Raw genomic sequence first — 25,786 nt, 5'->3', positions numbered from 1 at the left:
ACATCGTTAGGTGTTCTTTTTTTTTCTTCTTCTGTTGCACAGAGTGCATGTTTTCAGAGAACACAGTGACTCTAAGTTCTCTTTTTGGGCTTGTCAATAGCTAATTTAAATCCTATCATTTTGTATGTATAGTTGAGATTGTTTTCCAAAGTGCATTACTTTGCATTTATCATCAATGAATTTGATTTGCCATTTTGTTGCCAAGTTTAATGAGATTCCTTTGTAACACTTTACAGCTTTGGACTTAACTATCTTGAGTAATTTTGTATTGTCTACAAATTTTACCACTTCACTGTTTATCCTTTTTACAGATTAATACATTGCATAGCTCTAGAACAGATCCCTAGGAGACACCACTTTTTTACCTCTCTCCATTCTGAAAACTGATCATTTATTCCTACCCTTTGTTTCCTATCTTTTAACCAGTTACCAATCCATGAGAGGAAAATTAAACCCGGTTCCTGTCAGGTGAGGCCTGAGGTTAGGGTTGCCACCTCTGAGGTACAAAAATCCAGGACATCTGGGATGATCCTGAGCCAATAAAACTGGACAGCTTGCAGAGTGTACTGAGCACCTTACAGTTTTCCCAGGACCACTACCTCAAAAAAGGGACAATCGTTGGAAAACCTGGACAGGTGGCAAACTTACCTAAGGTATGTCATGAGTAGAGATAATCAAAGGTGTGACTTCATACTTGATAAGTAGAAATAGTGTATTATGGCAAAATGTAAAATAAATAAAATAAAATAAAATAAAGGATAAGGGGAAGAGGATAAAAAAGGGGTCAGGGAAATCAGAGAAAGAAGGTGAGAAAATTCCATGGAAGATTCTGAAAAACGATTTTTTTTTGGTCCCTCTGAAATATTTGCAGAAAATTCTCACTCTTTTGATTATTTCAAATAAAGATACTTTTCTAAAGCTAGATTTTTTTAAATATGAACATTTTATATGATAGTTGAAAAAGCTGGAAAACAATTTCATTGAACTTTTGAATGTTTGAACAATTTTTTACTTGTTTTAGTTTTTTTCATTAAAAAGTCAATATTTGACAACAGATGTCTCACAGCTACCACAGTTAATTCTTATTTTGGAAAACTTTAGTAGTTCAGATTCCACTTTATACTAACTGCTGGAAAATGCTGAATGTAATTATGACAATGGCATATTGCATTTTATTTATTTTCTAAACAAATTCTTCACACTTTTTTGAAAGCATGAAACTCTAAACACCTGAAAAGGACTAATGTGGCACTTGTGAACATTTATTTCATATACCTGCTATAGAGTCTCCACAATAAAGAGTTTAAAACTTGGCATTTGGCAGTATCCCTTTAAAAGGAAATGCACTTTGTCTGCAGTGAACCTAGTTACAGTTGCACTAGTTTCTAATTATTTGTAGTGGGATATTTAAATACCTTGATTTGCTATATAATTACATGTTGCAAATTAGAATGTCTTACTTGCCTATGGATTTTGTTTCTCTGTGTACTATAAATGTAGGAAGAATTTAAGAATAAAACAAAACCTGCAAACTATCTTGTCTAGGTAATAACATGATTAAAAGGGGATTAGTTCCTGCCTGTTTTTAAAACAAGAAAAGGAGAACTGTGTTTCTGGGAAGCAGGTTTTTTTCTAAGAGTGTATTATTCTACTGTGGTGTTTGGCTGTTCTGCTGTGAGGAGATTTTGGCATCGGCTTGAATACTGATCCTTTTTCTTTAATCAGTCGTTTAACACACAAATGAGTACACCAGAGGTTTTTTCGATTAAAATATGTATTGACATTCCATCAATTTACAAATAACCAAACACATAAAGCTTGTGTATAAAATGGAATCTACTAGTAGTTGTGCTAGTCTAAAATAGTATTGGTATGACGTGAAATATGAGTGCGTCAGAGTCGAAAGAAACAATAAAATGTGTAAATAGATAAGTATTGTGTAACTGGATGATTAATTTAGTGAATGTCATTTTTAAATGAAATGAACAAAAACTTGTATTTATCAGTGTTAGAGACCAAAGGCTAGCTTATGATTATTCTTGGATAACAGGGAGTATTTACCTGCACTGCCCCAGGAACAGAATAGGAAGAAACTGATTTGAACAGTTGCAGTTCTTTCCCTGGTTTATTCTTCCTGGTCTATACCAACCAGTAACAGGACATTGTTCAGAAGTAGAATGTGAATGACCATTTAAAGGCTTTATTACTCAAAATGGGACACAGTGTTTCCATTGAAATAGTAAGAATGTTAGGTCCTGTCCGCTAGTCAGCAGTGAAGTAGTTAAGTATCACGACCGTCGGGCATTGGAAATGTAAGGGAGCAATTTTGTACAAACAGGAAGCATTCTGAATTTTTTAGGAATGAGGAAAAAACTTAGTTATAGCAAATTTGGACAGGAGCTTGTTTGCATTTTATCTCTACTGATTAAAAGCCCCTGCTCCTCTCTCCCCCGGTAAACAATAAATGTAAACTTGTAGGCTGCAGATACCAATCATAGCATTAACAAGTGGTGTAACATGGTCTTTGTGCTGCTAATAGATAGTTGGATGTTCTTGTGCCACAGTTCATCAGATAAGTTGAGGAGATTGCAAGCTGAAGAGAAATTCAGCAGTAATTTATTATACCTGAAGCGGACTGCTTTGCAGGCACAAGCTTCCTGCTTTAGTGGCTCGCTGCAGTCAGAGAGAAATAATGGCGTTTAGGCAGTGCTAAATAAAGTTGTCTATCTTGAATCTTTTCCTGTTTGAAGTCTAACATTCTGCTCTAATACAAGATACCATAATAGTTTACTATATCACTGTCATACACTCTATTAGTCAAAGTCTTTTATTCATTGCCCTCATCTGCACTTGCTGCTCTGACAAGGATTAGCTTGCCCAGACACTCAGAAATTAAATACAATATCCAGCTTTTATGGCATTTCAAGATGGGTGATGCCAACATCAATTCTATTTTGGAGAGATGGCTATGGAAGTTTAATTAGCATTCTTTGCTTAGGCTGTGTCCAGACTCAGGGATTTTTTCGGGAAAAGTAGCCTTTTCCCGAAAAAACTTCCCCTGTGTCCAGACTCAAGCCGCGTTCTTTCGAAATTAATTCGAAAGAACGCGGCTTTTCTTTCGATGGCGGTAAACCTCAATTTACAAGGAAGAACGCCTTCTTTCGAAAGTTCTTCTTTCGAAAGAAGGCGTTCTTCAATGTAAATAGGGCTTCTTCAAAAGAGAGCATCCAGACTCACTGGATGCTTTCTTTCGAAAAAGCAAGCCGCTTTTTCGAAATTTCTCCGTGCAGTCTAGACGCTCTCTTTCGAAAGAGGCTCTTTCGAAAGATGCTTTCGAAAGAGCCTCTTTCGAAAGAAGCCTGCAGTCTAGACATAGCCTTAATGTGTACAGCTTGTTCTGTTAACTTAGACTGCATTATTTGTTTTGGTACATATTCATTCTGGTAACAAGTAATTTACAATTGAGCCTTTATAGTCTACCAGTTTAATTCCACCCTCCCCCTGGTTGGGAGCCAATTAATTACCTCCTCAGGTGTAAAGCACAACTGAGCACTTTTGCTAGCCTTGCTGTGGATGGGAGCTAAGCCCTGTCACAATACTCAATAACTTTTATGCATTGATTATGGGATTTTGAAGAATTGTACCACTTACAGCATCTATAACCTGGTGATGACTACCTGATAATGTGCTCAGCATGATGAAGCAATGAAGTTTTTCTAGCCTCCTCCAGAAGTTAGGTTTTTGCTACATTCATACAACCCCATGTAGCATAATTCACCTGAGCAAATTGAAACTCAATTTGAATAACTTTTCCAAAGGCATTAAATGCCATATACTTGTCATCATCTCTTTTTTGATGCTGTGTAATCCATGAGTAGTTGGGAGATATCCCTTACATAGATTTCCCAGAACAGAAATGTATCCTACATTTTTTTCCCCTTGGTAATGTAAGCCTATGAGTGGCTGGAGTGATTGGGTACTGTTCGTAAAGTCTGCCAGAGCATCTTAAAACACTGAAAACATTTTTTACAGTTAGGAGGAAGGGTCTTATCCGCATAATTTCATAAAAATAGCAGATAGAAAAAAATCTTTTCTCAAATCATTCCTTTTTACAAATATTTACAAACATTTACATGGTACAGACAAGCTCATACTGTTGTGTGACTACAGGCTTTTGCTTTATCTGAAGGCAAAAGAGTACAGGAAAATGAATAAAATATAACATAACAGCTAGGGCTAAGTAGGTCCCAAATTTTCCTAACCAGTATAAAGTATATAGTTGCATTATCAATTATATTGAGTAGGTTTCTTCCAATTTTGGTCAAAATTAAATTATGGTTTTCTAAATTTATGGCAATTTTTGTGATTTTTATTTGATTTTTTTTCACATGGGATGCCTAGTAATGTTTAAACATTACATGATATGGGAAAACTGCACCACTTCTAGCATCTACATCCGTCTTGATGACCATCTGGCATGTGTCTACATGAGGTAGCAATGAAATTTTCCTCACTGATGAATTACCCCTTAATGCCCAAAATGAGTCTAGACTGGTAGATGTAGGCTGATCACAATTCAGATCCCTCTTATTTCAGGAGTAGTCAGTGGTCTGTATTAAAAGATGTTGTTTCCCTTTTCTAGTAATCAAATGTCTCCATCACAAGAAAAATCACACCTAGAACTCATTGTCAGCCTTTTTTTGAAGCGGGACCAAAGATAACTATTTAGCTGGTGATTTCCCCATTTAAATCAACTGTGTTATGATAATTTATATCATTTGAAGTCCCAGTCCTTGTACACTTAGCTACCCTAACAAGCTCAAATGCGGTCTGCCTTGTCTGTCTACATCAGCACTGAGACACACTGGTAAAGCAGTGTGGGGCAGCTTATGCTGCCGTTCTTATAATTTTTTTGTGGCTATGCATAGGACTTTTGTTTCCAGGGCTGTCACTCTGGTTCCTTTCTCTAGAACTAAATGCACACATTAAATTCAAAATGAAAATCAGGCAAATAAAAAAACCCACCTAGGAATGTAGATTCTCACAGCAATTTTAATTAAGCCGTTTCCTATATGTATAATATTTCATATTGCTATTATTTTAGTTTTTATTGAGAATTAGTGGTGTGTATGGTGAATAAACACAGAAAAAAAAATCTAGTTGCAGCCCAAAGGATCCTTCCAATCTAAAGACCCACAGATTAAAGGGTCAACTGAAGTTGTTTGTAACTTCAGACATTTCTGTAAATCAAGTCCCAAGTCTCTTAAGTTGAACATCATGATTTTGTGGACATTTTTTAAACTGTAGGCCCCCTAATCTCTGTAAAATAGGTATAGTAATATTTATCTACTTGGAGTTTGAAATAAGGCTTCCTTTATTAATGTTTAGAAAGATCTTTCTGATGCTCAGAGGCATTCCTATTTATAAGTGTGTGGTAAATCTTCTTATTCTTCCTTGAGAGACATCCCTGTGGGTGTTCCACAGCGGGTGTTCGTGTGTCCCAGTGTCACAGACTGGATTCTTCACAGCAGTGCCTGGGGTGACTGTGCCTGCACAACAAGCTGGGTGCACGAGCACCACATGGCGCAGCCGCGCATGTGCGGCCACCCTCCCCTTATTTCCTTCTTACCATCCCCTGTTTAAGACAGAGCTCTTCATTCAGCATTGTTCTATGTAGATAAGTAGTTCATTTTCACCCTTTTCTCGTGCTTCCTTTCATTGGTCTCATCCAGGTTTGTTCCCCCTCTCCAAAAAAAAACCCCTAAAAAATAAAAAACTGGTATCCAATTTGTTTCCCCCCATTGCTCCAGTTTTGCCCTGTTCGGACAGAAATGCTTGGATCACCAAGATTTAAATGCTGTTCTACCCGAAATGATGCAATTTCTGTCTCCGACAGACACTCCAAGCATGTTAAATGCCTAGGCAAGAGTCATGTGCAGAAGAATTGCCACCATTGTGCTAAGAATTGTGTGTTCATAAAGGGACAGAGATCTCCACCATAAGATACTTTAAAAAGCCCAGCACCCTGCCTCCAATCGGGTACTCAATAGCCTGAAAAACAGAAATCTGACAAAGGGAAAAAATTTGCCAAGAATGCATCGCCTCTCTTCATAAATCACCTCATAAAACTCCAGTCATCTGAAGAAGTGGGTTGTGCCCACGAAAGCTCATGATACCATCTACATGTTTTGTTAGTCTATAAAGTGCTACCAGACCATTTGTTGTTTTTTAAGTTTAACCTGTACAGACTAATGCGGCTACCCCCTGAAGCTCAGAAATCACAGTCGCCCAAGTGGTGCATAACTGAGAAATCAGCACTGAGAGTTGAGACTGCTCCATGTCTCAGCATCGCTAAACAGTGTGCACTAAAAACCCTCACTGAGGATAGAGGCCAGAACATGCCTTCCTTGAGAAGTTCAGGGCCCATTGTGGGACCAAAGAAACCAAAGGCAGACTCATCAGCACTAAGACTACTTCACTCAGCACATCACCCCTCCACCCCAGTCTCCATCTCCTCAGAGGCTTCAGGAGGATGCAACACATCAGCAAACCTGTGAATCAGGACCAGCTACATCTCCTGACACCAACTCATCATCCTCTCCAGACGAAGCAGGGCCACAAACTCCAGTGGTGGCCGACAACTTTACATCTTTCCAGGACCTTTATAAAAGAGCAGCAGCAGATTTGAATATTGCCGTGGAGAAAGTCTGAGATCCAGCATGAGCTTACCAACATCCTACAGGCTACCCCTTCAGCAAAGATCACACTCCCCATAAATCCTGCTATCATGGGCCCTGCAAAAACGATTTGGCAGACCCCTGCAATCATACCACCCACTTTCAAAAGGGCTGATAAGAAATACTGCAATCCCCTGAAGGGGACTGAGTTTCTTTTCACCGAGCCACTACCTAATTCTTTGGTAGTCAAAGCTGTGCACCGAAGAAGAAAACAATGTCAGCCACAATCCACCCTGCTAACAGGGACAGCAAGCGGCTAGATTTCTTTGGTAGAAAGATCTATACCTCATCCACCCTACAGTTTAGAGTCGCCAGTTTCGCTGCATTGCTCAGCAAGTATGACTTCAACACTTATTCAAAATTTAATACATTTATTGATAATATTCCTGAGACAAAGAAACAACAATTAAAGGCAGTGATTGTTGAAGACCATGTGATTTTGTGTACAGCCTTATAAGCTGCCCTCAATGCCACTGATACAGCCACTCAGTCAACAGCCATGGTGGTTGTCATGAGGACAGCCTCCTGGTTTAATTCTGCAAAATTTCCCAGGGAAATGCAGTCCACAGTGGAGGATCTCCAGTTCAAGGGTGAGAAGCTCTTCTCAACAAAAACAAATCCCCATTCCATGAAGGATTCAAAGGCGACTCTGTGCTCCCTGAATATTCATACACCTGCAACCAGAAGGTAACAATTTAGGTACCAACCATACCCAAGACTCAGATATCCCTCATATAATTACCATCAAGAGAGACAGGACCACCAGTCTTGGCAACAATGTGGTTGGGGCAGGCAACAGCACAGACATAACCAAACCAGTGCTGCAACCCAGCCACCTCTACAAAATAAGCAAATTTAAGGCCTCAGTCGAGGGACTGAAAATATCTTCCACTGCTCCAGAGTCACTACTCTCTGTCTAAACCTTCAGTCATCAACTTCTGCCTTTTACACCACATGGCAGGACATAACATCTGACAAATGGGTGCTGCAATCAATCTGTACAAGATATACTATCCCCTTTATCTCCATTCCTCCTTCCCCATCCACCTACCCATCTCTCTTCAGGTACCACTCACATGATGAAATCCTACAATAGAAGCAGTACCACAGAGGTATGAGGGGAATGGATTCTACACACTCTACTTCCTAAGTCAGAAGAAGAACGGTGGATAGTGTCCCATTGTAGACGTTAGAGCACTCTGCAGATTCACAAAAAGGCAAAAGTTCAAGATGGTAAAGCTGACCACCATTATTCCTGCTCTGAAGCCAGTTTTCATTTCTCGACTTACAAGGATGCTTATTTTCATGTTCACATTCATCCTGCTCATAGGCGCTTTCTCCTCTTTGTTCTAGGCACTCACCACTATTAATACACTGTTTTGCCTTTGGACTCTCCCCGGCACTGAGGATCTTCTCCAAGATGCTCGCAGTAGTCACTGCCTACCTAAGGAAACAACATCATTTTTCCCTCTCTTGACGACAGTCTGATGAAGCCCAGATCAGAGGCACAGTCCCATCATGATAGTCATACAGTCATGACTTGCTTCCATTCCTTGGGACTACTAATAAATGAAACAAAGACAGTGCTCACATTTCATACAGTTCATAGGGGCACAGCTTGATGCAACAGTGGCAATAGTTTCCTTGCCCATTGAAAGGTTCAAGAAGACCAGAGACCTAGTTCAAAAGCTATGTGTAATGTTTCAGGTCATGGCACATGATTACATTCAGTTGTTTGGCCACATGGCAGCATGTAACCCAGTGGTCCCCAATGCACATCTATCCATGAGGTGCCTCTATGGTTGGCTCAGTTCAGTCTACAGGCCAAACTACCATTCTCTCACCAGGGCTCTCTCCATTCCACCCATAGTGAAAAATGCACTATTATGGTGGACAAAGACACAGAACCTATGCATAGGAATCCCATTCCAAACACCAGAGCCCTCCATTGTCATCACAACAGATGCCTCCCTCACGGTTTGGGGGGAGCACATGGGAAACTCTATGACACAGGGCCTCTGGACACTGAAAGAAAGGACCCTCCATATAAACGTACAGGAACTAAGAGCCATAAGACTAGCTTGCCAACATTTCCTTCCGGTGATAGCCCACAAGCATGTCAAGATATACACCAATAATGTCACCTGCATGTTTTACAAGAAATATGGGGGCACCCGCTCCTATGCCCTCTGTATAGAGGCTATTACTCTGTGGAACTGGTGCCTCTCCCATGGCATCACTGTCAGTGCATGTTACCTACCGGGCACATTGAACACCACGGCTGACGCATTGAGCAGATCACTACCTCAACAGCAGGAGTGGCAGATAGACCAGGGGATACTAGACGAGATCTTCGTACATTGAGGATACCCCCGATAGACTTTTTTGCCACAAGTGCCAACAAAAAATGCCTGCTATGCTGCTCCTGTGCAGTTCTTTGGAGGACTCTCTGACCATCAAATGGAGCCGTCATCCCTTCTACACCTTCCTTCCCATTCCCCTCCTCCTCTGCACAATGCTCAAGACAAGGAGGGACAAGGCCAAATTTATTTTAATAGCCTGGCCCAGGCAGCCCTGGTTCCCTTTCCTTAGGTACTGTTCCCACCAATCTCCTTGCCATGCAACCCCAGGCTGATACTCCATCCAGGCCTACAGATGCAACACCCATGATTCCTTAGGCTCCATCTAAAGCCTTGGTACCTGGATGGCTCTCAGGCATAGAATTACAGTGCTCTGACCAAGTATGCAATGTACTTTTGCACAGTTGTGCAGCCTCAACACATAAAACATATTCCTCCCTCGTAACATCTGTCCTGAGACTGCCCCATTACCTGTCATCCTTGACTACCTCCTTCACTTAAATCAGTCCAACCTTTCTATTAGCTCTATCAGGGTGCACCTAGGTTCTATAAACACATTCCATACAAAAATAGATGATAACCCAATCTTCCCTCATCTGATGACAAAGCACTTTATGAAGGGCCTCCAGTCACTATATCCTGATGTAACTCTGCAAAAGCAGCCATGGGACCTCCATTTGGTTTAAAAGCCCTCACCAACCCTCCATTTGAACTGATGGCCACTTGCACACTTCTCCACCTCTCTATGAAAATGGCATTTTTAGTGGCAATTACATCCACCATATGACTGCCCTGTTGGCAGATCCTCCATATATCACCTTTTCTAAGGATAAAGTCATGCTATGTCCCCACCCCCTGTTCCTCCCCAAAGTGCACTCCTCATTCCACATAAACCAGACTATTCACTTGCCTGTATTTTTCAGCAAACCTCATGCCAATACCTTTGAAGCAAGGATGCATACACTAGAGGTTCACAGGGCTCTCTCATTTTACATTCACAGAACGAGGCCTTTTAGAACTTTGCCCGTATTCTTCATATCCATAGCAGAATGTGAAAAAGGACAAGAGATATCCTTCCAAAGACTATCTCACCGGATATCTGACTGCATAGCCCGATGCTACCAGCACAACCAGATTATACCACCTACCTCCATTCAGGCCCATTCTACCAGGGTCATGACTATATCTGTAGCTTACCTCTGCAAGGGCGTGTCTAGACTGCATCCCTCTGTCGACAGAGAGATGTAGATTAGGCACATTGAAATTGCTAATGAAGCAGGGATTTCAATATCCCGTGCTTCATTAGCATAAACATGGCCACTGCTTTTTTCTGACATGGAGCTTTTTCGAAAAAAACCCGGCAGTCTAGACTAGGATCTGACTCTTTTTTTTTTCTTCAAAAAAGCTCTATGTTGAAAAAAGCGGAAGCCATGTTTATGCTAATGAAGCATGGGATATTTAAATGCCTGCTTCATTAGCAATTTCGACGTGCCTAATCTATGACTCTCTGTCGACAGAGGGATGCAGTCTAGACGTAGCCCAAGATCCCTCTCAGGGACATATGCGCTATAGCCACATGGGCTTCTGACCAAACGTTTGCGAAGCACAATGCACTTTCTCATGGACTTCCCTTCTCAACAAGGGTTACCAACGCGGTCTTATCTACAGATTACCTGCCAGATCCAACATCCCTGCCTCCTTAGGACACATTGCTTTGAAGTCACCTGCGGTGGAGCACCCACAGGGAAGTCTCTCAAAGAAGAAGAGGAGCAGTAACTTATGTTCTTCAATATGAGCATCCGTGTGGGTGCTTCATTACCCTCCCTTTTCCCCACTACTTTGGAGACCTCTTTTTCTGTGAGCCGGTTTCTGGGTAGAGAAGGAACTGAGGGAAGTGTGGCTGCTCATGCACAGTTGCACTGCATGGTGCTTGCATGCCCTGCTGACTGTGCATATGTGCCCGCCACCCCTGGTACTACTGTGAAGAATCTGGTCTGTGGAACTGGGACGGATTGACAGCTGCTGTGGAGCACCCACAGGGACACTCATCTTGAAAAATGTCAGTTACTGATAAAGGTGAGTAACCTCCTTTTGTGCAGGATGAAGCAGAATCTTAGCAGCAACAAAAATACGTAGGTTAGTTTATGAGACAGACCAGTTACATCACTCTGAATGATAATTATGCCCCCATTAAGGTCTTCCTACATTGCCAGAGCACTTTAAAGGGGCATTAGTGTAAATAAATTATTTTCCCTACGTAATGCCTCTATTCTATCTGGTTATCTCCTCTGGTACCACTCTTCTTATGAGTTTGATGGATAGACTTTGGTTCTCCTGGGTCCTGCCTCCAACTTTGGCTGAGTGCTTTTTTTGTATTATTCCGAAACACAAGCACTCTCACGTTCCTTCCTGGTAAAAGTACCAATGGTGCTCCTATTGGGATCTGGGAGGTGGGTGGACATAAGCCAGCCCATATTTAAAGGACCATTCCCCAGCCTACAGGGAGGATCCAAAGAGCCCTAAACTCCAACTGATTCCAGGGGACAAATAAAGAGAAAACAGGGATGGGTATGGAGGTCAAAGGGCTAAAACAAGGGAACTGGATAGGGACACTGAGCAGAGAGTCCTGGACAGCACCCACTGCTCCTCAAAGGCCTTGAGAGAGCCAGTAGATGCCACCCCCTGGAACTCTGCCCAGATGCGTGAATGGATACAGGAGCAGAAATAGGCCCCACGATCTCAGGCCTCTCCTTAAGCCAACCTCTGTTCCCTGGTCTTGTAAATTGCCAGGTGGGCCATAGCCAGGAGGAGGTTGATGAGGAGGTCTTGCAACTTTGTGGGGCCTCAGATGGGGTGCACATAAGTTAATAGGTGAGGGGAGAAGTGCAGCCAGAACCTCAAGAGGTTCTGGAGGAGCCAAAAGAGGGGCTGTAACCTGGCACACTTGAGGTAAACGTGCGCCAGAGTCTCCCTCATGCCACAAAAGGAGCAAGTGGTGGGAACAGGGGTGAACCTCATCAAATAAACATCTGTGCTCATGGTGCCATGGAGGATACTAATGGACTGGTTGGAAGGAAAAATTCTAACTACCGTCTAACCTTGACCCAGACACTGGTCTAATAGATTTCCACATGATAAAATTAAATTAGACAAGGTAATCATATTAAACAAATGATAAATATGAATTAACAATGCAGATACAAACTCTTAAGCACTGGTGCCCAACCCCTGACTTAGATCAGAAGAGAATATGACTGTAATATCCTCTTGGGGAGTGTGTACTATATAGGGGCTGGCTGGTGAGAGTTTTGTATTCAGTAGTAGCAGACAGCAAGTTATCCTACCACTTTAGGACATAAGACAGCGTCTGTTTTCATTTTGTAAAAATATACTATTATTGATAGCCCTGGTTACCATTTTCTCATTTTAAAATGACTGACCAGTTTGATCTGCCTCCCCTTCTCCCAGCTGATCAGAAAATGAGTGAAAAGAGAACATATAACCTCAATCCTGAAGAGGCTGAGAGTGTAAGTAAGGCAGGATCCTTCCTGACTCCACAATCAGAGGGGACTCAGCGTCATTGGTGTGTTAAAGGCAGAGCAATACAGTGGGTGTGAATGGGTGGTGCCTTCTAGTCATCCAATAAGTTACCTAAGCTACCTTGCTTGGCAGGAATCACAGGCCCAGTAATGGAAGGAATACAACAATCATTTTAGGAGAACTAGCAGGGAGACTGTACTGGGGTAATGGTGAATTAGGGGTAAGAGGAAGAATCTGTCTTGGAAAACTCAAAATGTCAGTGAATCCAGTCTTATTTAGCCCAAATTCATCCCTTTGAAGGTCTAGATATTTGAGGCCTTGTCTTTACAACAGATAAGATCAAAGCAGCCGCAGTCAATTTTCCAGGATTCGAATTAGCAGGTATAGTGAAGACACACTAATTTGAACTGATGGAAGCATCAGTGCTGGTAGTCTTGCTTCCATGAGGAGTAAGGGAAGTTGAAGGGAGAGTGTGTTCCCTCAATTTTTGGTGGATAGCACCAAAATTTGAGTCAAGATACTTCAACTTAAGCTACGCAGTTAATGTAGCTGAAGTTGCGTCTCTTAATTCTAACTCATCCTCTAGTGTAGATCCAGCCTGAGAAGCTATTTTCCCCCAACATGCTGTTGCAGTAGCACTGCTAAAGCCTTAGGATGGTTAGATTGATGTCATCTCTTCTGAAGAGTAAATGAGCCTGTAAACTTTCATATAGAATGCAGAATGAGATGGGCCGGTGGTATAGAACTCTGTAGCACATCATCCTTGGGAGTAGTGTGGAGGGAGCTAGTAATACAAAAAAATAGCTATGAAAATGTAAGAAATTTTTCTTTCCACACAAAACCTGACAGGCTAAATGTTTTGGGCATGAGAATTTATTGTATCTCAGCAAGAGCAAAGTAATGCATATCATGGCATACCAATTGCAGTAGTTTGCACACACCCTGTAGCGTCGGACACACCATATATCAGTTTGACTGGTAAAGGCTTCTTTCCCTTTCAGCATTAGAGTCATGTATTCACTTGGCTCAGAGGCAATTTGAGGGGCAGGGAAAGAGAGAGCTGATTAAGTTTAAGACCTCAAGGTCAGATTATCTGCTGCGGCCAAGATCTGTGCAGCACAGTCAGGAGATGGGGGTGTCAGGGAGCTGTCTATGCATCCTGGATTATTTGTCCAGCTCCACCCCCACATTGGCTCTGACTTGGGTCACAGCAATCTAAGGTCTAATTCCAGCTAGGAATATAGCCAGCACAACTCATGAGGTGGAATGTGGGTTGAGAATATGGATTGTTTCTATTTCACATAAGATTTCTCAAAATCTGATTGACAGAGAACAGTGTTTGCTTTCTTTTTAACCTTCACCAAAGACAACAGAAATTTAGTGATTTTTCTATGTGGGAAAACACTGTTGCCACTCAGCTGCTCCAAACAACACGAGGGGCCCAGTCCTACACAGTGCCATGTATGTTTAGCTCCAATTTTGCAGGATTGGTTCTTATCAGGGGTACATCATTTAAGGGCCAGGTTGTGGTTCATCCTACATGCTGTTAGAAGTTGGTAAAAGCATAGTCCCCATCCCTTTACTGTCTTGCACCAGTGCTTTCAGTGCTACAGGAGTAGCAGGATCCACAGAGGGGCTACAACCTCCTCACACAAGTAAGTGGAAGGGAACAAGGAGGCGGCAGAGTGGATTCTCCCCCATCTAATATGCCTGGCGGTGAAGTTATGCTGACATTTCAGGAAGCGTACACTGGTCTAAGAATAGACCTAATGTAGTTTTCTGTTTCCTCAGAGCATTGTGGATCTCTCCCAAACAGGCTGCCCCAGAGCATCACACTTCTTATAGGCAAGATTGTAATGTCACAATCTAGGCCTGCAGTAATATTATCTTGAATTATTTATATTGGAGTTGTGCGCCCCAAATATATTAGATGTTGTAGAGGCAAATAAGAAAACACTGTCCTAACCCTGAAAATGTCCAAACTAGAAATAAAAGACAAAGGGGGGGGGGGAGGGGAGGAGAAAGACGAATCAAATGCCAGTACCAAATCTGGGATGCAGTGGATGATAAAGACACAAAATGAGAGCCACAAAAATTATTAATGCAGGAAACTTAAAATACTATGAGATTCACTCCTTTGAGGATAAATATATTGATCTCTAAACATAGTGGAGTCATCCTACTTCATTTCCATTGTAAATAATTTTCTCAATAAAAGAGAGAATACACAAAAATTGTATTGGAATGTAGGAAAAGTTGGGATTAAATTGAGATACATCTACAGCCCTGCATGGATTCAAAATTTTTATCCATATCTATGAAAATGAGCTGAAGATATCCATACCAACATCCACAGATACACAGTGGATATCCAAGGATTTGCAGGGATATCCAGTTACAGCCTGCCAATGAGGGGCATTTGAGAAGAGTGAGCAGAAGACAGGGCAGAATCTGTTCTTTTTATTTTTTTCCTGTTGCATTTGTTGTCATATATTTTTGGCAGCTAGTTTTCTAACATAAGTGAAATATAATCAAATGGAATTATTTTATAATTAAGGATGTCTGAAAACTTGTTTCCTGCTGAATTCTTAGCTTTTTTCATTTGTTTTCCTTCTCTTGTTCATTTTTGTCATATGCTGAATTAACATTTTTATGGTAGTACTTTCGGTGTGTGCCAAGGCGCTTTTGTTTATGTTGTTATGGAATTTGTCTGCCTATGGAAACTTGCAAACGTTGAGTCATTCTTGAGCCCCCTGGGGAAAAATAGGAATAAGTGTGAATTTTAGGGTGACAGATGCAAGAGATGCACAGATTAAAGAGTTATGGGAGATTATTACCATTTTTGTGTCTTCATTCTTCCACAGTAATAAAACAAAGCTATAAAAATGTGGTGGCCATGACTAAGTGTTAATTAAAATGTTACTAATTTTCTTGTACTGTAGGATCTTGAAAATTATATTCATTTTATTGGGGCATATTGTGCAATTTAGAAATTTTGCTTGAGTGCGGACAGCTAGATTTGTCCCATATTATGATTTAATAATGCTTTACAAGTTTAGTAGTTCATGGTTATTTGTCGCTAAATTTTTCCTAAGATATAAGTTGGTTGAATAGTCGGTTATAGTTTACAGGAAAAGTAGTGGTTCCTTATCATCATTCTCTACCTTGATATTGGACAACGTGTAATCGGAATGCAGTTGTGTTTTTTGTGCCTTTTAATTGTGTTTGATACTAAGTCAATGCAAGTACAGGACGCTGAAATTAACTTCCTTTGTAGCTCCACAAATATATGGGTGGCTTAAATGGAAATCTGGTTGACTATTGCCTATCGAAATTCTTTCAATCTGAGCATCTTCTTTATAGAATTTCTAAAGAGCAAGTACTAGTTGGTGTTTATCATATCTTAGCAAGATGTTTTTGTTTAATTTCCTTTCAAGTCTAGATGAAATCTGATGCTTAATTTTCAACTGTCTGAAAAGTTCATTATACTTAATTAAAATAATTTTAAACGCATAATTCATTGCTGTAGCATCCACATCTGCTGTATTTTGACATCTCTTGATAGAAAAGAATGTACGCAGTTAACATATTTAAGAATTACTCAGTACTAAAAATGTAAATAATAAATAAAATTTTGGCATAGGAAAGATATATTTTGGTAGAAAACACAATGTATTTTGTCACTTATGTTGGTTTTGGGATACATGCTGAGTTAATCTCATTGAACTTTTCCCCAGGAATTGATGCGCTTACAATTGCCGGGTCATTATGCTGCTCCACCTGTGTAGTGTTAAGGTCAGTGTGTTTTTCTGATTATAAAAACCATCCATACCATTCCATTATAAATTCACTGCCATTCATAATGGAATGCACCATAGCTGAGAGCTAGTTGCAGCTGCCCCAGGTACAAAGATCAAACAGATGTAGCTTAGGTAATTTGAGATCCTTTTTACAGCTAATCCTAGCAAAGCTTCATTTAATATAATGTTCTTTTATAACAAGCACTGCACAGGTATATTTATTTTATTCAATCATGCCATGATAACCAATACAAGATGATCACAAGGAAGTCCTGGGAGCAGCAGCCAACTGTAACATAGCAGTTGCTCACATTCATTCTTAGACAAAACATAGAATGCATCAACCACCCACAGCGATGGGGCATTTTTCCCGAAATTTGCACATTTTAACCTGAAAGGGATTAAAATTCATTAAAACACATGTATCCGTCATCACAGTATATACAGGGTGTCAAATGCAAAAGTACATGACTGGCACTAGCCGCTGAATCTATGAGATGCTGAGCATGCAGTAACATGCTGTTGTTGTATTATATACCTTTTTGAAGAGCTTGGATTTCCTTAAGTGTTGTACATTCCTAAACAGAGCCAGAATGTGTGTGAATGCTTTGCTAGTATTATTTCCAGCAATGAAATAAGCACAGTCTTCTGCAATGTGTTACCTTTAAATTTTTCTTTGCTGCTGAATTCACAGAATAATCTGAATTCCTAGAAAATACAAAATATTACCTTATATTAACCAAGACATTTTCTTCCAGTTTCATGGGTACCTGTTCCCTATACTTTGGCTTTTTCAATATATGGTAGTCAATAAAGGCCTTAGACATTAATTAATTATCTTGCTAGGGGATATTTGTTACTTGTTCTCTGTGCAAATTAGACACTGCTATAATTGCTGAGACAATATAAGCAGCCATTTAATGACTGATATCTTTATGTAAATATTGTACAGTACTCGTGATTTGAATTCCCTTTAGATGTAAATATAATAATGGGATTTCTTCTTGTATTTTAAAATTAATGTAGATGTATGCACTGTATAATGTGCACACAACACAAAAGTCATTGCTCAGTGATGGAAAGAACAATATTATATTCTGTAACAAGCAGTTCTTGAAGATTCTAGTTTATGAAAACTCTGCCCACCAAAACTGAAACCTTCTGGCACTGCATGTTTCAGGAATGTTAAGTAGTGCAGCAAATAAGTGTACCACTGGATGTATTCAGCAGCACACTTCCAGTGCACTCAAGTACTTGCAGATACATGAAATAGGCCACAAACCAGGAAATATATGTAAAAGAGTAGGTGTTATGTAGTACTATTGAGAACATGAATTGTAATTATATGTTTTCTGGAAGCTACTACTGACTATAAGCTCCTTCATTGTTTGTAATACAGACAAAGCAGGAAGATACAATTAGTTTTAGGAGCTGAAATTGACTTTTTGTTTTCAAATGGAAAGAATCACATGAAAGAGATTCTTTCATTACTAAAAGAAACAAGAGTAATGTATGATTGTTGTTTAATATTTGGGTACATTTATAAGAATTTTAAAACAATAAACTTCACCTGAGCAGAAGAAAGTGACCCTGAAACTTTTCCCAGAAAGTGACTCTGAAAACAGAGAACTAGATTGCACAACTGCATTTTTCACTGCCTCCTAAGGATATGTCTGCACTGCATTCCTCTTTCGAGAGAGGAATGCAAATGCGGCTGAGTGAAATTGCAAATGAAGCATGGATTTGAATTTCCCTTCAATTTCACTTAATTTGCATAATCGCGTCTGGGAGCTATTTCAAAAAAAGAAATGCTGTCTAGATGCAGTTATTCAAAAGAAAACCCTTCTTTCAAAATTACCCTTAAACCTCATTTTATAAGGAGTAAGGGTAATTTTGAAAGAAGGGTTTTCTTTTGAAATAACCACGTCTAGACAGCGTTTCTTTTTTCAAAATTGGTTATTTTGAAATAGCGCTCGGACGCGATTATGCAAGTGAAGCATGGGAAATTCAAATCTGCGCTTCATTTGCAATTTCGCTCAGCTGTGTTTGCATTCCTCTCTCGAAAGAGGAATGCAGTGTAGACATATCCTAAGATCTTTACAAACTTAGGCTCTGAGGGTTTGTCTAGACTACATGTCTCCGTCCACGGAGCCATGTAGATGAGTTTACTAGACATAGCAAAATGAAGCAGTGATTTAAATAATTGCCAGTTCATTTACATCAAAATGGCTGCCCACTGTGCCAATCAGCTGATTGTCGGCACAGCGCATAGTCTAGATGGGGATCAACTGACCCCAGATCCCTTTGTCGTCAGATCCCTTATGCCTCGTGAAACGCCCTTATTTAAATCACCGCTTCATTTTGCTATGTCTAGTAAACTCCTCTACATGGCTCCGTCGACGGAGCCATGTAGTCTAGATACACTCTGAGAGGCATAAGGAGTGACTCGTAGAGCTCAGGTTTCAACACCAAGAATTATGCCACCTGTCCCCAGCTGAGTTAGCATTAGATAGCTAAAGCATTCTGATAACTCATAACTGATATATGGGAGCAGAGTGGTAGAAGTAGTCTTTGAGGCACAGTAGTCATAGATCATTTAAAAATTTATACTTGACCAAAAAAAAAAGCTTAAATTGTGCAAGAAGGGAATTGGATGTTTGTGCAGAACCCAGATGTTGCATGATCTATCAGCTTGCCACATTTAAAAGATGGGTGAGCCACAATCGATTTTAGCTGTGGTTTCTGAGTGATCTTCAAAGATAGCCCTTTTTACAGCTTATTACAATTACTCAACCTGGAAATGGCAAAAATACAGGTAATTATAGCCAGGGTCACATCTTAGAAAGGTTTGCTATATTCTATTAGAGGAGATCCAGTTTGCTAAAATATTAAATATGAGGCACTACAGCTTACAGCAGCTTCCTATATGGCCTGCAGCTGCAAAGAACTTTATATAAGTATAGAATGCCTCCTTTCCTTCAGAGATGCTTCTTTTGAATTTCCTTTGGGCCTCAACTTATGAAGCCAACGATATTCAAACCTTGATAGATGTCAGTGCCACAGATCCAAAGCCCTGCTATTTTTTTAGAAATTTCACCAATATTTTTAAATGTTGGTAAGTGAAATAAAATATTTAGCACAATTTGAACTGCAACACCTCTCACCATATTTTTCGCAATGGAGGGAGGACCTGTTCTTCAAATCCCCTATAAACTTGCAACAAGTTAGAGCAAGTTTACCCTGAAAAATTAAAAGTAATTCATGCTGATACTGACTACTCTTTCTGTCAGTCCCTGGAATAATCATTTTCAGTAATGGTGGCCCCTGTCAGTCAGTGGAAAGATATCTCTTGAAAAACCAGAACAATGTATAATTAAATCTGTATAAATAGAGATGCAGCAGGTGCTGAGCTATACTAACCTATGCAACTTTGTAGCTGAAGCAGACTGACTTACTGTGGTGTCTTCTATGTGGTAAGGTTGATGGGGGCTGCTCTCACATCAACTCCGGCTACTCTTCTCATTCTGGTTTGTAGAGAGCAGGGGTGGCTGGTCACTCACCCTGAGGGGGAAGAACCCCTCTCCGAGCCTGGGTGGGCCAAGCTAGGTCCTGTCCCTTTAAACCCCTGGAAGCCAAGGGGTGGGGCAGGTAAGATAAAAGCCCAGCGTAGGAGCTCAGTAAGGCCCCAGCTGCTGGAGGAAGCAGAGGCTTGTCCTGAGCTCCCAAGCCAGGAGGGCCCTGAGGACCTTGCAGAGGCTGAGGATTGTCCCAGCCTGCCAGGCCCTCCTCTGAAGAGACCTTCTTTACCCTGCCAGAGGATGCAGACTATGATGACCCTGAGAACTGGCAGGGGGAGTGTAGCTGTGCTGCTGCACTATAGTAAGTGCAGATGAGCCCTAAACAATTAAGGGTATGTCTATATGAAAAACATGGCAGTGGCACATTTGTATCGATACAGCTGCATTGCTGAAGCACATCTGGGGAAGACTCTCTGTGCTAATAGGTGAGAGCTCCCCCGTCAGCATAAAAAAAAAAAACTCCAAGAGTGAGAGAATCTCTTCCACCAATATAGCACGGAGCACACAAGCACTTATGTCAGGCTACGTCTAGACTGCAGGCTTCTGTCAGTAGAAGCTTTTCCGGAAGAACTCGTCCCAAAAAGCCTTTTTCAAAAGAGAGCATCTAGACAGCAAAAGCTCAACAAAAAAGTGATCTGCTTTTTCAAAAGATACTATCCACATCGATTGGACGCTATCTCGCGTTTCAGTTGTGATTACTGTGGACGGAGTGGCCACCAGGGCACCAGTGCTTTTTCCTGGGGGCCTCTTCTTTTGAAAAAACACTCTTGTCTGTGTCCACACACATTTCTGAAAAACCTTTTTTGGAAAAAGGTTTCTTCCTTGTATAAAGGAAGAAAGCTGTTTTTCTGGAAAAACTCTGCAGTATAGACATACCCTCAGTGTAACTTATGTGGCTCAGGGGGGTAGTATAGGCATAGCCTTTTATCACAGACTGAGATAAAAGAAATAATAATGGTGGAGCAAATGGGACTACACAAAGCCCCATTGTATGATGGGGATGGGAGAATGAGGGGGGCCCACAGCACCCTTGGAAATGACTGAAAATTCTTAGCACTTAAAAAAAAATCTTCCTTGCTCTGTCTAAAACTATGGGGTGGCTGTTCAGTGAGCTCAGGGAACCATGCAGAGAGGAAAAAGATCCTCCTTCCTTTTGTTATGCCTCCCTAAAGCATGTTCCATGATGGGAGAAGGAGAGAAAAAAGAGAGAGAGGGCACCAACCATCTACCCATCACTTCCAATGCAGGAGGAAGAAAGATACTTTGGAGGGGGAGACAGAGTCCTTGATATGGTGGGGAGGGAGCAGAAACCTGTTATGGGGGCATACAGATCCATGGGTAGGCGGGAGGGGAGTACAGGTGGCACACAGAGTTCTTGGCATTGGGGGAAAGGGAGTAGGGATGGTACACAAAGTCCCCAGCATGAGGCAAGAGGGACAGGTTGCAGGAAGTTGTTGAAATAGAGGGGAATGGGAGGGTGGCACACAGAGGAGTTTTGGGGTGGAATGGAGGAATGCAAGGAGCCTATGATGTGGGCAATGGGCATGACTTAACAGAAGCAATGACATTTGGCATAAGTGTATCTAGGGCCGTGTCCAGACTCAGGGGTTTTTTCGGGAAAAGTAGCCTTTTCCCGAAAAAACTTCCCCTGCGTCCAGACTCAAGCCGCGTTCTTTCGAAATTATTTTGAAAGAACGCGGCTTTTCTTTCGATGGCGGTAAACCTCGTTTCACGAGGAAGAACGCCTTCTTTCGAAAGTTCCTCTTTCGAAAGAAGGCGTTCTACGATGTAAAGAGGCCATCTTCGAAAGAGAGCATCCAGACTCGCTGGGTGCTCTCTTTCGAAAAAGCGGATTTCTCTTTCGAAAGATCCGCCTGCAGTCTAGACGCGATCTTTCGAAAGAAGCCTGCAGTCTAGACATAGCCTAGGACGGGGGGGATACAACATAGATAAATTCTCCTCCTCTTGGGTGCACCCACACAATCCCTGGATTTCTAAAAATTCACCTTTCTCTCTGAAGGGTTTTATTTAATATTAATAATTTAACTTTTTAATTTCTGTGCAGGGTTTATTTCTTGAGCCTGGAGCAGTATAAATAATTAACTATACCCATAATCTTCATGCTATATTATGCATGTCTATTTTTAACTCAGGATTCTAATGGTTGTGTGCACAGTGCAATCACTTGGGCTTTGTTGTTTGGCAAAGAGGTAGTCATGAATGGAAGTTAGAATATATTGATTGCTACACAGATGTTGTAACTTGGAACTCTCAAGTTTCGTAAGGAGCCAGATTTACTGTTCTGCATCAGGAAAATTCCAAAAGAGCCTTGGAGTTTCTGTTACCTGAGAGCAGAGAAATAATTGGCTGATACTTTTGGAAAACATTCTAAATTGGTAGAATTTTGCTTGAACTCATGTTCCCTCTAGTTATTTTTATAGGAGACTTGCAGGTTCCACAAGACTAGTTCACAGCTTTTCTCATGATTTCTGCTTTATATTTGTGGATGGCACTGTATCTATATTTGGACAGAATGCTACATAGTGCATACTGTGTATAGAGTGATAGGTTTATTTTATTACACATTACACTTGGCCTCAGATTGTTGGGTTTTTTTTCACCTTGGCTAGCTGCAGCAATGTCATCTAGCTTGTTATAACTTTGCACTATTTGCCTGAGAAGTCAGACAGTAGCTTACTACTGTGTATTTATTTATTCAGTTTATAATGTGTTTTGTCATATGTTTTAGGTGAATTTATAATACAATTTTTTTTGTGGTATATGTTCCTGTAATTTACTCTAAAGATTTAGGAGCCCATTCACATGCAGACCTGCTGAAGTCAATGGGACATCATATGGGCACTGTGATTTTTTTTCATGGCATCATTTACAGGACTGGTGCTATCCCCATTCTGGGCAACTGAACCTGTATTCTTCCTCCATGGTCCAGCACGGGCACCCAGTCCTAGACTTCGGGTTCCTCAGCTGTCACTTCTCTTGTATGGAGCCACATGTCTCTCTCTACACTGTGCTTTCTCTTCAAAGGCTATGAACAGGGTAATTACCACAGCAATAAGGTACCCCACTGGTACCTTTCTAAGCAAACACATTTACTCTTAAGATAAAAGCATTAGAGAAAGAACATATTAAAATAATAAAAGAGCCTACAATTCTTGACTCCAATTAGGGCTCTTCTGGGCTTGTCTATAGTTACAAGTTCATAACAGTTGTCAGCTCAGAATAAGCACATCTATAAAAATGTGAGTCACTTTTTTTCCCAGTTTGGATATCTGGTTTGGTCTTCATTTAACAACAATGAGATTTTGCCTCCAAGCACAGCTTCAGAAGGATGGATCCAAAGATGATAAGCTGTGTTCTTCTTTGGGGATGTCCCCGCGAGTGCTCCACTATGGGTGCTGTGCTTGCCCCGGCGCCGCAGACAGAAGCTTGTGATAAGCAGTGTTCGGCTGGACTGCGCATGTGCCGTGGGCTCTTTTCTGTCTCGCACAGTCTGGCCCCCCACCAGTTCCTCTTCACTGCCTCAGGCTACAGATGCTTGGAACCACGCTCCTTACTTCACTCACTGAACTAGATACTTTCTAGTTCCCCCTGCTACATACATCCTTTTTTTCCTCTTTCCTTTGTTTTCTCCTTATTTAAAAAAGAAAAAGAAGAAGAAAAAGAAAGAACTAATTGGGAGTAGGAACAGAAACCGCATACTGTTCTTACCTCCCGCCTCTCAGCTGTTCTCCCGTCCACTCCTTTGTATATAGTTGTTCCTCTTAAAAAAAAAAGGGGGGGGGGGAAGAGATAAAGACAACAGAACAGAGACATTATCACAGTCTTACCACTAATTCTGAGGCAAAGTTACAAAAAAAAAAACAACCCACCTACCTCAGACAGCTGGTAATATGTCTGCTACCGGCTTCAAAAAATGCATCTCTTGCCGGGAGGCAATGCCAGCCTCCTATGGCCACTTAGACTGTATCTGTTGTCTGGGGAAATCTCACATCCCCCAGAAGTGTAACCATTGTACTAGACTTACGTCCAGGGCTAGAAAGGATAGAGAGAGGCGCCTGCGAATGCTCCTCTTTGATAAAGCCCTGCAGCCGCAGGAAACTCACTCTGCTCAACAGCCACACAAGCACCAGTCTTCCTCCCCAACTACGGGGCTTCAAAAGAAATCCAGGCTCTCGCCAGAAAGATCCCTGCCAGCTGCCTTAAATGGCAGGGAGAATCAGGCAGACACACCTGGTACGTCTGGCAATGTAAAGCCATGTCCCCCTGCCTCAGCGGCTCCGAAGCTGAAGCAGTTACGGGAGGCTTCCCACATGCCGGCTCCCCAGGCAGCACCGGCTCAGCCGCTTCCTTTGCCTCCAGCGCAGAGCGCTGAGCCGGTTCCCAGACCTCCCTCGGAGCCGAGCAGCACGTCACCGGCACCCACACCGCCTCCAACTCACCGCGCTGTGCCGGACTACACAGCACCTGTCCGCTCCACTACTGGCATGGCACCAATTGCTGATGCCTCTGAGCTGCCAGCACCAAGCAATGCAGCTCCGGCTGGCACTTCAGCACACGCCACCAGACAAGGACCTTGGAGCCCTGCTCTTTTCACGTCTCCGCGCCAGAGCTGCTCTCGCTCCCACCTCCTCTCCCCGACACCATCCTCTCCTCTGCCTGTGCTGCGATCTCCACGTCAGTCCACTCACTGGCATGGGTCTCCCCATGCCTCCTCCAGACTGCCTTCTCCATTCCTGGCTGCTGCACCTTCTCGTCACCGACACTATTACAGACGAAACAAAAAACAGGACTATGTAGCACTTTAAACACTAACAAGATGGTTTATTAGGTGATGAGCTTTCGTGGGCCAGACCCACTTCCTCAGATCAAATAGTGGAAGAAAACACAAGCTTTTCAGAAACCTCCAGCCGCAGCATAGGTCGCGTCTGGCCATCCTGCTCGATGAGGGCATCCTAGAAATTGCAGATGAGATATGGCATGCTCCAGCGTTGGCTCTTCCAACCAACAAACAGTCTGACAAGAAATATTTCATGCCACCAAAGGGCATGGAATTTCTCTTTGTCCATCCACAACCTAACTCCTTAGTAGTCAATGCAGCCCAACAGAGGGCTAGAGCCCCACACCTCAAACAACAGAGCTCAGACAAGGACATAAAGAGATTGGACCTTCTAGGCAGGAAGGTCTACACCATCTATCTAACGATACTTTTGATAACTTTTCGCGTCTCATCCCACTCTTGGATCATCTCCCGGACTCAAAGAAATCTATCCTGAGATCGGTAAGCCAACAGGGCTACACGTCAGCGAGAACGTCCCTCCAAATGGCCATGGATGTCACTGACGCTGACGCTCACTCTACCGCCACCGCCATCAATATGCACAGAGCCTCCTACCTTCAAGCGGTGGGAGTTCCAAAGGAGCTACAGGCCAGAGTCAAGGACTTACCCTTTGACAAGGACAAGCTCTTTGCAGACAACACAGATACAATCCTACACTCCTCCATGGACTCCCAAACAACCTTGCGAACTCTGGGGATGTACACCCTCCCTCCCCTTCAGGAGATGCCACTATTCACCATACCAACATGGATATGACTATTCCTACATTAGACAACAATGGCAGCAACAACATCAGCAACAGAGGCCCTTTGATAATCAATGCTCACAACAGAGGCCACAGGGAGGCCGAAACCCAAACAGCAGGACGAACATGCCTTGCAACAACAAGCAACAGGTTTGAGGCCTTGGTCGG

At 41.8% G+C, this 25,786-nt stretch overlaps 1 protein-coding gene across 3 annotated transcripts in view; it reads left to right on the top strand.

The window, feature by feature from the left end:
• The window catches only part of HECW1 (HECT, C2 and WW domain containing E3 ubiquitin protein ligase 1), a 346,449-nt gene that overhangs the window by 74,378 nt on the left and 246,285 nt on the right, over window positions 1-25,786 (top strand). Inside the window, exons 2-3 of one of the 3 annotated variants that reach the window (XM_014574083.3) lie at window positions 427-653; window positions 16,375-16,432. The exons of 1 other annotated variant lie outside the window; for it this stretch is intronic. In XM_014574083.3, coding sequence (XP_014429569.1) covers window positions 16,406-16,432 — 27 coding nt within the window. In that variant the 5' untranslated portion in view covers window positions 427-653; window positions 16,375-16,405. The remainder of the gene's footprint in view (window positions 1-426; window positions 654-16,374; window positions 16,433-25,786) is intronic. One more of the 3 variants, XM_006124096.4, reaches the window with a different exon arrangement.

Source organism: Pelodiscus sinensis, chromosome 2 (assembly GCF_049634645.1).
Source record: "Pelodiscus sinensis isolate JC-2024 chromosome 2, ASM4963464v1, whole genome shotgun sequence".
In the NCBI taxonomy this organism is placed as follows: domain Eukaryota; kingdom Metazoa; phylum Chordata; order Testudines; family Trionychidae; genus Pelodiscus; species Pelodiscus sinensis.
The sequence above is the reverse complement of the archived record's forward strand: the minus strand, read 5'-3'. Positions and strand labels throughout refer to the sequence as shown.